Source organism: Trachypithecus francoisi, unplaced genomic scaffold (assembly GCF_009764315.1).
Source record: "Trachypithecus francoisi isolate TF-2019V2 unplaced genomic scaffold, Tfra_2.0 Lachesis_group1, whole genome shotgun sequence".
Taxonomy (NCBI): domain Eukaryota; kingdom Metazoa; phylum Chordata; class Mammalia; order Primates; family Cercopithecidae; genus Trachypithecus; species Trachypithecus francoisi.
In genome coordinates, this window is record NW_022681454.1 from 118,429,960 (window position 1) to 118,444,268 (window position 14,309).

Here is a 14,309-nt window from a genome sequence, read left to right on the forward strand (position 1 = left end):
TAGGAGCCCACCTCTTGCATCAATGTGACCCAGATGTGAGACATGAAGTCAAAGGATCATTTTGGAGGTTTAAGATTTGACTGCCTTGCTAGATTTTGGACTTGCATGGGGCCTGTAGCCCCTTTATTTTGGCCAATTTCTCCCATTAGGATGGCTGTATTTACCCAATGCCTGTACCCCCACTGTATCTAGGAAGTAACTAACTTGTTTTTGATTTTACAGGCTCATAGGCAGAAGGGACTTGCCTAGTCCCAGATGAGACTTTGGACTGTGGACTTCTGAGTTAATGCAAAAATGAGTTAAGACTTGGGGGACTTTTGGGAAGGCATGATTGGTTTTGAAATGTGAGGACATGAAATTTGGGGTGCAGGGGTGGAATATGGTTTGGCTGTGTCCCCACCCAAATCTCATCTTGAATTGTACTTCTATAATTCCCATGTGTTGTGGGAGGGACCCAGTGGGAGAAAACTGAATCATGAGGGTGGTTTCTGCCATACTGTTTTTCATGGTAGTGAATAAGTCTCATGAAGTCTGATGTTTTTATAAACCCCATTCTCTTGGCTCTCATTCCCTCTTGTCTGCCACCATGTGAGATGTGCCTTTCACCTTCTGCCATGATTGTGAGGCCTCCCCAGCCAGGTGGAACTGTGAGTCCAGTAAACCTCTTTCTTTTGTAAATTGTCCCATCTTGGATATGTCTTTATCAGCAGTGTGAAAATGGGCTAATACAAAATGTTTATACTATAAAGGCACATACATCAGGGTTTGATATTGAATCTCTTGGATTTTTCACAAATACTTACAGAGGAAAGAGAAATATCTCTTCTCTCTATTCCCAGCAAATGGCACAGTGCCTGGCACACTGTAAGCACTTAATACATGTTTGTTGAACTAACCTAGAAGAGTTCCTTCAAATATTATAACTTCTTGAAGCTGAATATTAAACTACTAGAAATAGAGAAATGTAGCTAGGTTCATGGATTACAAAAACAGACATAGCAAAATAAGATAATTTATATGTTATTTTTGAGACTATTTCTCTATTTTTATTAAATAATCAAAGAAATAAAAAGGATGGTAATATAAAATATAAAACTCAAACATTACAATTTCAAATCATTTAAACTCAACAGACAGGATGGATCAATTTAAAAGTAAATATATTCTTTTTTTTTTTTTTGAGACAGAGTCTTGCTGTGTTGCCCAGGCTAGAGTGCAGTGGTGTGATCTCAGCTCAATGCAACCTCTGCCTCCTGAGTTCAATTGACTCTCATACCTCAGCCTCCCGAATAAATAGCTGGGAGTACAGGTGCGTGCCCCTACATCCAGCTACTTGTTTTGTATTTTTAGTAAAGAGGGTGTTTTACCATGTTGGCCAGGCTGGTCTTGAACTCCTGGCCTCAAGTGATCCACCTGCCTTGGGCTCCCAAAGTGCTGGGATTACACATATGAGCCATGGTGCCAAGCCGTAAATATATTCTTGTATGATTAAAAACAAACATATACTACAGTGTTTATTAATAAATGATACAGATAACATGTTTGGGATGAGGTTTGGGAGTGGGGAAGGAGAGGGTGAAGAGCATGAAAAAATAAGACTGGGCTGGGCATGGTGGCTCACACGTGTAATCCCAGCACTTTGGGAGGCTCGGAGGTGGAAGGACAGCTTGAAGCTAGGAGTTCAAGACCAGCCTGGGCAAAAAGTGAGGCCCCATCTCTACAAAATGTAAAAAAATTAAAAAAATTAGCCGGGGATCATGGCATATGCCTATGGTCCTATGTACTCAGGAGAATGAGACAAGAAGATAAGTTTGAGCCTAGAAGTTTGAGGCTCCAATGAGCTATGATCACACCACTGCACTTCAGCCTAGGTGACAGAGTAAGACCCCCATCTCTGAAAAAAAAAAAAAAAAAGACTAATCATATGTTGAAAATTAGTGATAGGTACATGCAAGTTATTATACTAGTCTTTCTACTTTTGTGTATACTTGAAATCTCCATAATAAGTTTTTTTAAAGCCACTGTCCTAGAAAACATATTTTAAATTAGTATGAAATAGTCATTTCAAAGAATCCTTCAGTGATGTAATTAAAACAGATCAATCTTTCATAGTAATTTAAGAACCAAAGATCTTAAGTTTATGTTAACTTGATTTTTCTAAATAATCATAAAAATGTAGGCCATATCTTTTGTGTTTTGTTCTCAAACAGGGATGACAAACCATATATTGATAATGTAATAAAAATGTTATAAAATCTCTTATTAAAAATAAAATTTTTACTATGAAGTTATATTGAAAAATAGGCTGGGTATGGTGGCTCACACCTGTAATCCCAGCACTTTGGGAGGTCAAGGTGGGTGGATCACCTGAGGTCAGGAGTTCAAGACCAGCCTGACCAACATGGCAAAACCCCATCTCTACTAAAAATACAAAAATTAGCCGGGTGTGGTGGCGTGTGTGTGTAGTCCCGGCTACTTTGGAGTCTTGAGACAGGAGAATTGCTTGAACCTGGGAGGCGGAGGTTGTAGTGAGCTGAGATTGTGCCGCTGCACTCTAGCCTGGGTGATAGAGTAAGACTCCATCAAAAAAAAAAAAAAAAGACAGAAAGAAAAAGAAAATTATTCTTATATCTATCAATATTTTACTTTATCTACTCTTTTATTCCTCCTTTTTAAAAAATATATAAGGCCAGACATGGTGGCTCATGCCTACAATCCCAGCACTTTGGGAGGCTGCGGTGGGAGGATCACTTAGGCCCAGGAGTTTGAGACCAGCCTGGGCAACATAGGAAGACCCTGTCTCTACAAAAAATTTCAAAATCAGCCAGGCATGGTGGCTTGTGCCTGTAGTCCCAGCTACTTGGAAGGCTGAGGTGGAAGGATCTGCTTGAGCCCAGGAGGTCGAGGCTGCAGTGAGCCATGATCACGCCACTGCACTCCAGCCTGGGCAAGAGTGAGACCATGTCTTAAAAAAAGTAAATAAGTAACAAAAACCAAGTAAGTAAAATATATTCTGCAGCAGTGCCAATGCAGAAAAATAAAAATAAAATACATATTAATACAACTACCCACCAACTCCAGTTACCATCTCCTCCTGCTCTGGCTTGCCTTCTCCAATGCAATTAATCCAAACCTTATCTATACCTTGACTTCTCTTCAGGAGTCACACATAGCTCTGAGTCTGCTTATCGGCTAGTACTAAGCAGAAAGAAGCGATACAGAAAGCATGTCCAAAAGCACTGACGTGATCTCATCTCAGGTACTGTGCACACGTTAAGTGCTCAAGAAAAGTCTGTTGAATGAAGTTTATTACACATTCAGCAAGCCTAGAAAAAGTGGGGCAGGGCAGGAAGAGTGGGGGAAGCAACAGATCATGTTCCAATGCAGGGATGTGTGAAACTATATAGCATTTTCAGGAATTTTAAGAACTTTAGTTTGGCAGAAATAATGTGCATGGGAGGGGTGGTAGCAGCCAGTGAGAGAGAAATTAGAGATGTAATCAAGAGCTGAATCATGGAAAGTTTTCTATGCTACAATAAGGAATCTATATTTATATCTAGCAGGAAATCAGGAATATTTAAAAGGTTTTGAGAAAAGAAAGATACAGTGATGTTTGTGTTTTAGGAAGGAAGACTTTCTGGTGGTAGTGTACATACAGCATATCCCAGAAGTCAGAGGCAAGACTAGAGGCAGAGAAATGTATAAAGTAGTTCAAGGAAGACATGGTAAGGGCCTGGACTAAGTTAACAGGGGTAGGAATGAAGCCAGGTAGAAGTATGAAAGCCATGGAGGTAGAACTGACAGAAACTGACTAATTGGGTTTATAGGCTGAACATTCCCAAACTGAGTATCTAAAATGCTCCAAAACCCTAAACTTTTTGAGTGCCAAGATAATAATTTAAGGAAACGCTCACTGGAGCATTTCAGATTTCAGATTTTCAAATTTGGGGTGCTGAACCAGTAAGTATAAAACAAATATTCCAAAACCTAAAAAAATCCAAAATCCAAAATATTTCTTGGTCCCAAGCATTTCACATAAGGGATATCAACCTGTAACAGATCACAGAAAGGAAGGAATCTAGGACAACACTAGGTTTCTCGACTGAGGACAGGGAAAGAGAACCGACACAGATTTTGAAGGAGAGGTTGCATAAGAAATGACTGAAAAAGAAACATCAAAACCTAATAGCATTTATAGACTTTAATCAAAATGGCATAATAGAAATGAAAGCATGTGAAGAATTCTTTTATATTTTTTACTCACCTCAGAATCACAGCTGCTAAAGCTAACAACAGCAGAATTTTTATCCACATCAAGTAAATCTATTGGAACATCACTCTACAGTCAATATTAAAAAAAAAGGTTTAGATGAAAAACCTAAAAATGTTCATAAATTATGTCTTCTCTAAGAGTTCTCCTTAGTTCTAGTTTATATTCATCTTTAAATTTGAGAGTATGAATTCTCTTAATTTATACTTGATATTATATACTTCTAGAAAATAAATATAATAAAGAATAAATGTTATTTTACAATCACCTGTTTTTTTCTAACTTGGAATATAAAAATCACAGAATATCATCTCTTACCACCCCCTTAGAAGTCCAATTGTCCCACTTATTTTTGTAAAGTACTAAAAATGTTACTATGAGCTATAAATAATCACATGGCCATTCTGATTCATTTTTAGCAGTTTCAATTTCACCTGTAACACAGAAAGAAGATAATTTTTGGTCTCCTCTGGAGAGGCAGTTTCTAGGACAAAGCTGTTGCACTGTGTTCTACGTGAATGGCATTCTCAGAGTTGCTCAATGCAACAACCCGTGAGCTAGCATTACTTTTTTTTTTTTTTTTTTTTTTGAGACGGAGTCTCGCTCTGTCGCCCAGGCTGGAGTCCAGTGGCCGGATCTCAGCTCACTGCAAGCTCCGCCTCCCGGGTTTACGCCACTCTCCTGCCTCAGCCTCCGGAGTAGCTGGGACTACAGGCGCCCGCCACCTCGCCCGGCTAGTTTTTTGTATTTTTTTTTTTAATAGAGACGGGGTTTCACCGTGTTAGCCAGGATGGTCTCGATCTCCTGACCTCGTGATCCGCCCGCCTCGGCCTCCCAAAGTGCTGGGATTACAGGCTTGAGCCACCGCGCCCGGCGAGCTAGCATTACTTAAGAGAGTTTTCTGCCTTTAGGTTTTTTAAAATAATCTGATCTCTTCATTACGTCTTTTTAAACCTTTTCTTCCTCCAATTTATTATGTTCTCATTTTGCGATTGGTTTACTATCTTTTGCTTGTTTTCTATTCATCCTATTATCCTTTTCTACTTCCTGAATACCTTCCAATTTAAATAAGTCAGCAAATATATACATTGATGAATGGAGTCATACATTATTATCTCTAAATTTCACCCTTTAGGATTTTCTACTTTGCCTGTTGACCTACCAGAAACTATTGGGTTAATGAGCAAGCTGTACTTTAATGTTTGGGGCTTAAAAAGAAAAAGTTCTAGCAAGGGTATTAAATATAGTAGTTTTCTAAGTCACATCTTTGTTAAGATTCTCCCAGAGGGTAGCCAAAGAAGAAAAACCTTACTGTCTTTTCTATCTCTTCTTAAAATTTAAGCCCATCTTTGGTTTATTAAGTACATAAATAAAAAGTAAAAATACAATTCAAATAATCTATGAGCAAACAATCTAAAGGAAGATTAAAAGGCCATAAACATTTAAAATTACTGTCTATGGCTGGGTGGCGTGGTTCACGCTTGCAATCCCAGCACTTTGTGAGGCCGAGGCAGGTGGATCACCTGAGGTCAGGAGTTCAAGACCAGCCTGGCCAACATGGTGAAACCCTGTCTCTACTAAAAATACAAAATAAGCCAGGCGTGGTGGCACATACCTGTAGTCCCAGCTACTCGGGAGGCTGAGAGTCAGGAGAATCACTTGAACCTGGGAGGCGGAGGTTACAGTGAGCTGAGATTGCACCACTGCACTCCGTCTAGGTGACAGAGTAAGACTCTGTCTCAAAAAAATAAAAATAGAAAAATAAAAAATTACTGTCTAAAACTAAAAATGTTCAATAATAATTAGTACATATGACTGGTTTGCAAAATAGATCCAGTCATAAAACTAAGAAATTAGACATTTTGCTTACCTGTATTAAGACATTATCTATTGCAGTCTGTACCTCTAAGATAAGGCTGTAACTGGCATCATCTTTATTTAGTGTAAATTTATCATTTATACCAAAGGAAGGTACTGTTGATTTTGCTTTGCTTGATTGAGAAGACTGCTGATAATTCTCTCTTTCCTGCAATACCTTATACTGCAGATGTTCCAACTCATTCCTGGAGAAAAACATACACAAATTTGTCAAATGTAAGTATAAACATTTGAGGTCCTTAGAATGTTTACAAAAATTTGAGACATTTGCTTTTACAAAATGTGTTTTTATTGGTTGAGCTAATAAAATAAAAATAAAGGGAACAAAATTTTTGCTTCTATGACTGACTAAATGATTCCACATTATTTATCCTTAACCCAAAAATTAAAACACCTACTCAGTCCCATACTAGCAATATTAATAGAGAGTCTTAAATATCATGGTAGGCTACAAAATAATCAATCTTAACACAGGAATCCTATTACAGTTACATAAAGCACTAATCAGAAGAGAAACTTACTATACTAAAGAGAAGAGAAATTAATATTGCAGACATACTAGACTTAATGAAAAGAGACAAAATGTGTGAAGCTAGTAAACATGTAACTTTCAGTAAGACACTAGGGAAGACATAAAAAATAAAAAGGAAGCTGCAGAATATTAGCATTTTAGGGACCACAAGGATGATCATGAGCCAGTGGTACAGCTTAACTACCAAGTGTTGGAGAGGATTCTGCTGAGACTGAACTACACAGGCATTGCTTAGAGCTCCAGTTAAGGGGAAGGTCTACATGCAAATGGAGTAAACAGTCATTGGGATAGAACAACATGAGGCTTAACTAGCCACAATTTAGGAGGAAAAGTCTAGGGAGGAGCTTGGAAGGGATCTGTGTGATGAACAAAGGAAAAGATTCATTCATTAAAGAAACATTTACTGCTAAATACTACTATTTACTCCTATGTACCTAGCAGCGTTTGGGTATCAAATGAACAAATCAGACTTGAGCTTCTCGTAAAGCTTACATGCCAGTGTGGAATCAAGAAAATCAAGCTTACATGCCACCATGTTGGCCAGGCTGGTCTTGAACTCCTGACCTCAGGTGATCCACCTGCCTCGGCCTCACAAAGTGCTGGGATTGCAAGCGTGAACCACGCCACCCAGCCATAGACAGTAATTTTAAATGTTTATGGCCTTTTAATCTTCCTTTAGATTGTTTGCTCATAGATTATTTGAATTGTATTTGATTTGGTTATAAATAAAAGGTACTGTATTGAGGATGTGAGAGAGTAGTCATTAACTATACTTGTATCCTTGTTGCATGAAGTAGGATATCCTGAATGAATCTGGCATACTTGTTTGCATGAACATTACAGCTTGCTCTCTGGTGGCTTTGGTGAAACGGCTTGTGCTACTAGTACTTGTGGCATTTGTTGCCTTAAAAGTTTCTGTAGCCTTCAACTACCACCAAAAAAAGATCATCCTTCACTCCACAAAAGGTCAGCATGGGTTGAAATGGGGAGAGCAGTCATTAAAAGTTTCAGCAACTCCTACTTCTTCATTGTATGAAGCATCTTTATTTGAGTTTGAGGTCCCCCTTTTCATAGCACACATCAAATTGAGCATACCATAAAAACAATTCTTGTGTCTAGGGCAGTCAACGTTACTCAGTTCCAGTTAAGAAAATTTATAAGCCAACATTACAGATTCAGAAGGGTCCACAGCAAGAGTAAACGTTAGAGTTAATGAGAAATAATACAGCCATCTGTGTTGATTTATTTCTAATGTCTGTGAAAAGCAAAAAATAAAACACTACAAGTGTCTATGACACACACACACACAAAAAAAGAAAAATACAACTCTTGACCTAAGAAAAAGTCAATTCAGAATAAGGCATACAAAAAAGTATATTTCTATCTCCAAGATATTAATCAGCACTTACTGCTAATTTTCTCAAAACTGTAAGCTTTCATTTTAAAAGGTGATTAATTATATAATTCCTTCCAATAAAATATACTCCATCTATAAGTAATAAAGAGCAACAACCACACACTTCATGAGCTTTTTAAAAAAGCAAATAAAAAACTCAAAGTTACCGTAAGGAAGAAATTTTATTCTGCATCTCCTGATTAAATTTTAGTTCTTCTCCTGGTCCACTTTCCTTATGAATGGGCTCTGTTGTCAGACCTGTAACCCAGCCTGTAGAGATGAATTACAGTCACGCACTACTTAGTACTGCTAGTGTTAAAAAAGATAAATTACATGCATTGTGTAGCAGAAACTCCAATGTACATGCCCCTTTGTCCACCAATATCAGCCTATCTCAACCCTAGGACTTAATTCAAAAACAAAACATAAAATCAAGCTGGAAAATATCCAGACTATAGAGAAATTACTTAAGCATTTCGTGATATCATTTTTTTTTTTTGCCTGAAATAACATAATACTATAATGAAGGGAATCTTTTACTTCTTAACAGATTTAAAATATGGAATAAGTCAACATAGTCTAGCAATTTCAAAAATAGCTGAAAAATAAGAATTGCCTTTTAAAAATTACTTTCATGGAAATTTAAACTCTCACATGACTACTATGAGGATGCAAAAATTACCAATTCAAAAGAAGTTTTGGCAAGTTTTTGAGACCCTGTCTCAAAAAAAAAGTTTTTTATCAGGCACATACATAGTCCAAAACATAAAATAAATCTCAATAAGTACTTCTCTTTAAATCAAATAAGATAATTTAATAAAGGTAAGAGTGACATGCTAAACACTCTTAAAAAGTATTATTCAAATATCAACTATTTTATAAATCAAGAAGCCTATACTTTCTCCTTATTTTTTAACCAAGAAAGTTTTTAATGCTGTAAGTAAGAGTGATTGATTAACACAGCAGCCTCCCCTTATCCATGATTCCACTTTCTGCATTTTAGTAACCCATAGTCAATGGTAGGCTGAACATATTAAACGGAAAATTCCAGAAATAAGTCCTAAGTTTTAAATTGTACAACATTCTGAATAGGGTGATAAAATCTCATGCCATCCTGCTCCATTCTGCCCAGGACGTAAATCATCCCTTTGTCCAACATATCACTTGCTGTATATGATACCTGCTACCAGCCTATCTATTGTTCGCTTAGAAGCCAAACCAGTTATCAGATCAACTGTTGCAGTATCATAGTGCTTGGGTTCAAGTAACGTTACTTTATTTAATAAGGGCCCCAAAGCACAAGAGTAGTGATGTTAAGCATATTGTTATAATTGCTCTATTTTATTATTCGTTATTGTTAATCTTGTACTATGCCTAATTTGTAAGTTAAACTTTATCATAGGCATGTAGGTATAGGAAAAAAATATACACAGCGTTCAGTACTATCTGAGGTTTGAGGCTTCCACTAGGGATCTTGGAATAGATTCCCTATGAATAAGGGGGGACTACTATAACTCTTTTTTAAAAAGAGACATCAAAAGCAGTTTATTAAGTTTAGATTTTTTTGTTGCTGACTCTTTCTTCAATTACCTATTATCATTTACTTTACCTGAATATGTGGACACCACGATTTCATCATAGCTGTCTTTTCCTACACAACCACCCTGGATAGATGTGACACTTTCAGACAACATCTAAGGAAGTTTAAGACCAAGCACTTCATTAGTAACTAAAAAATTCACAGACATGTTAAAAATAAACTACACAACGTTTTCCCTGGCTCCAGACATTCAATATATATTTACTGAATGCTTATGTGCAGACACTCAGAAAGACAAAATATCTTGAACAAATGGCAGGAAACTTCAGTGTTTTTAAATTTGGGAAAGAAGATTCAAAACTATCCTAGTATATTTGTGGGTACCACTCAACTAATGATACACTCATCTAATGAGCTAAAATAATTTATTTTATTTATACAACGTCTCCCTCCATCACCCAGGCTGGAGTGCAGTGGTGCAATCACAGCTCACTGCAGCCTTGACTTCCTGGGCTCAAACGATCCTCCCGCCTTAGGCCCCAGAGTAGCTGGGACTAGAGGTGCGCGCCACAACGCTGGGCTAATTTTTCTATTTTTTGTAGAGATGGGGCTTTGCCATGTTTCCCAGGCTGGTCTTCAAATTGTGGGCTCAAGCAATCTGCCACCTTGGCCTCCCAAACTGCTAGGATTATAGGCCTGAACCATAGCGCCCAGCCAGTTTATTTTCATAAATAAAGGTTTTTTAAAAACTTACATAAGCAAGGCTGGGCACGATGGCTCATGCCTGTAATCCCAGCACTTTGGGAGGCCGAGGTGGGCGGATCACGAGGTCAAGAGATTGAGACCATCCTGTCCAACATGGTGAAACCCCATCTCTACTAAAAATACAAAAAAATTATTTTTATTTGTATTATTTTATTTGTGGGCGTGGTGGTGCATGCCTGTAGTCCCAGCTACTCGGGAGGCTGAGGCAGGAGAATCGCTTCAACCCGGAAGGTCGAGGTTGCAGTGAGCAGAGATCATGCCACTGCACTCCAGTCTGGCTACAGAGCGAGACTCTGTCTGGGGAAAAAAAAAAATTACATAAGCAAAAAGCAAAATACCCTGTAAGTTTAGTCTATTATAGACAGTAGGTCTTCTCTTGATTATAAAAGCAACATAGTCAGTGATGATGTAAATCCAAGATAACGCAGAGTACTCCCAACCTAAGAATAACCTGAAAGCAGGACCTCTGTCATTAGACAGAAGAAATAAGAGGAAGATAGGATTTCTTAGTGCCAGACCTGGCAGAACAGGTAAATGCTATGACATTTCTGGGGTTTAGAATAAAAGTCAAAGAGGAGACTTGGGGTCTGAATAGGAAAGTTTCTCAAAGGGCTGATGAGAAAAAGCAGGAGATCATCAACAACGGATTATTATTTCTAAGCCTAAACTATTACTTGCCTCATTAGCAGGATGACTTTTTACACCAAAACAAGATGAACAAATTTGAAACCAATCTAAAAAATAACCTCAACTGTGTAACATTTTTATCCCTATATTTTCTAAATGATATACTTTACCTGTGCTTCAAACCACTTGTATTTTCTGAACTGCAGTTAAAGTTAGGATTGGGAGGTACCACTAGTAGAGAAATTAGACCCAAAAAAAAAAAAAAAAGAGTTGACACTTGAGTTGTGAACTCTTTTATTTTCTTTAAGTTTAATAGCCTCAGTATGTCCTATATGAGGCAGGATAGGGAAGCCCTGGATTGAAGAACACTAGTTCATGAAAAGGAAAGATTCAATTTATGCCAGAATGCTTCTCTATGTAACTTTATAGCTTGGCATAAATCAGCTTAATTACATTTAAAATTTGTGAACTAAAATTACTTTTATCTAGTATTTCTTCTTATACAGGCAGCCCTTGAGTGGGTAGAGTGAAACTGCTACTTTTTTCCTTTTGCTTAAGGTTATTTCTGATACTGTCCTAACAATATGAAGTTTATTCCTAAAATCTTAGTATTTTAAGACAACAGATTCACTTATATTAACCAAACATATAAATATTGCTCCCATAAAGTATCATTATATGTTATAAACTAAGGCAAAATATTTAATACTTTAGATACTTATAATAATATTTTAAAGTATAACGAAAAAGTAATTTATTATCCTGCTTAAAGGCAAGAGTCTATTATTCAAACACAAGAGAAGTCTGGAGAAGATTCTGATAACATCAAAATAGCAATATTTTAAACCAAACACAAGATTTTAATATATTTTCACTTAATAAAATTCAAACCATCTGTCATCTCTATAATAATTTGACAAATAATAAGCATATATAGTCTTTTTTAATGAACTTACCTGATCAAATCGTAGAACAGGTTCATTTGCATTATCAAAACTATACACTTCCACCATTCCATCATCTCTCCCAACAAGTAAATCTTTAACCCCATCACCCACAATGTCAAAGCTGTCAATACACAAAATACCTTTAAAAAGAGATATGTGATAAGTTATTAAGAAGACTAATCGTTATGGTCAAGTATATGCCAAGTAAGAATGAAAATAACACATATTCTGACTGAGAATGCTGAGTAAAAATCTTTGAGCAAAATCGAGTGCTCTTCTCTTGTCCATCCACATTCATCTATTTCCAGGTCTTTAAATATAATCTGTGTGAGAACGGCCCCTACATTTATATCTCCCTCCAGCTCTGGCCAAAGCTCCAGACTGATATATTCAATTTGGTATCTTCTCACAGACATCTGCATCTTAAACTTTCCATACCCCAAACAAAACTCTTTATTCTCCTTTTTACCATACCCCCTCAATACTGCTCCTCCCTCTGTTATCCCTCATCTCCATAAATTATTCTACCTAGCTGCTTAGACAAAAATTCTGGGCTACATCTCTGATTTCTTTTTTTCTCACCACCCCTCATATCAAAACCACTAGCAAATTCCATCTTCTCTACCTCCACAATACATACTGAAATTGTCTCCTTTAGGTTTCCAGCTACTGATAGCCTAGACTAAGCTAGCCTAGACTAGAATAAATTATAATAACTCTTCCAACTGGTCTCCATGCTTCCAATTTTGACCTGCTTCCTCCCGCCCCCTCCAATCCATTCTCCAAACAGTGTCCTTTGTTTTGTTTAGGTTTAGTAAATCAAATGTCACACTCCCACTGACAATTTTCTAATGACTTCCTACAGCACCTAGATTAAAATTCAAACTGTTTTCCAAGGCTTACATAGTTTGGCTCTACTCTACCTCTCTGACTCCATCTCCTGCCATGTTAACGCATTTAGCCAAACTGACCTTCCTACTGTTCCTCAAATGAATCAAATCTACCTCCACCTCAAATCTTTCGCACTTACTTTTTCCTATTCCTGAAACATTTCTTGCCCCGCAAATCTTCATATTGCTAACTCTTTTTCTTATCAATCGGATCTCAGTTCAAATTTCACCTCTTCTAAGAGGCTATCTTTGACAACCTGGTCTAAAAGTGACCCTCCTCCTTCTATCATCACTCTCCAATACACTGCACTGTTTTATTTTCTTCAGGTGACTAGGTAAAGCTGTCTTATGTATTTATTTGTTTTTACTCTGTCTCTCCTAATAAGTATTTGTTGAAGGAATAAATGAATATATGAACATCCTGAACATACACATAGGCATCTCACTATCTACCAAATTAGTTATAAATTCTCCTTAGAAAGTTATAAATTCCTTAGAAAACAGGAATATTCTCTGACCCACTGCACTTCTTCTTTGCTTCATAACAAAGACTCCTAGATTCGAATTAATTCTGTACCTCAGACAACTAAATTACCTCAGACAACTAAAATCCAATTAAAACTGGATATTAGCATAAAATGATATTAGCCTGTAAAAAGTATCAATACCAAATTACTATAAGCATTTCTTACTTTAAAAAAATTATGCCAATAGTATAAGAGACCTGACAAATAAACAAACAGTAGATAAGTCAAGGTGTGAATTGCTAAGTCTGCTATGTAGTATAAATAAAACAGAATAAATTATATAATTTAAGATACTTAATAATCATTGACACCTCAGAATCTGAACTACATGAAAAGCATACCTCCCCTCTTTTTCTCATTTCGAATTTCCCACTTGTGTATTGGTTTGGATGTAGTAATCTGAATAAGCCCAAGTTTTCCATCTGATGTCCCAAACAAAAGGTCTTCTCCAGAGTCACCTAGTTATAATTAAAGTCAACATATTATATTTCTCCTCCTACAATTAGTAATCTCTTTAAAATTAAAATATTGTTATGTAAAAATCTCATTTAAAAAATATTACAAAAAGACATAAAACTTAATTTTTGAGAATGGTTATTATATATTCACTCAATTTTATAGTTATAAGAGATAAGACATTTCCCCATTATCTAATTTTAAGATGAAGAAATTAGGTTGGGTGCTATGGTTCATGCCTGTAATCCCAGAACTTTGGGAGGCTAAGGTGAGAGGATCATTTGAGCCCAGGAGTTCCAGACTAACCTGAGCAACATGGCAAAACCCTGTCTCTATAAAAAATACCAAAAAGCTAGCTGGGCATGGTGATGTGTGCCTGTAGTACTAGGGAGGCTGAGGCGGGAGGATCCCTTGAGCCTGGGAGGTCGAGGCTGTGGTAAGCCGAGATTGTACCACTGCACTCCAGCCTGGGAGACAGAGT

The 14,309-nt window shown here is 36.9% G+C and overlaps 1 protein-coding gene across 3 annotated transcripts in view; it reads right to left on the reverse strand.

Annotated features, from left to right (window-relative positions):
* Positions 1-14,309, reverse strand: part of BBS7 (Bardet-Biedl syndrome 7) — a 56,537-nt gene that overhangs the window by 26,061 nt on the left and 16,167 nt on the right. For 2 of the 3 annotated variants that reach the window (XR_004438103.1, XM_033215154.1), the window contains exons 7-12: positions 13,714-13,830; positions 11,965-12,095; positions 9,686-9,770; positions 8,244-8,346; positions 6,141-6,333; positions 4,265-4,339 (exon numbers count right to left, since the gene is read on the reverse strand). Coding sequence is in view for 2 of the 3 variants with exons in the window: in XM_033215154.1 (XP_033071045.1) it covers positions 4,265-4,339; positions 6,141-6,333; positions 8,244-8,346; positions 9,686-9,770; positions 11,965-12,095; positions 13,714-13,830 (704 nt within the window). In the remaining variant the exon portion in view is untranslated. The remainder of the gene's footprint in view (positions 1-4,264; positions 4,340-6,140; positions 6,334-8,243; positions 8,347-9,685; positions 9,771-11,964; positions 12,096-13,713; positions 13,831-14,309) is intronic. The other variant, XM_033215156.1, reaches the window with a different exon arrangement.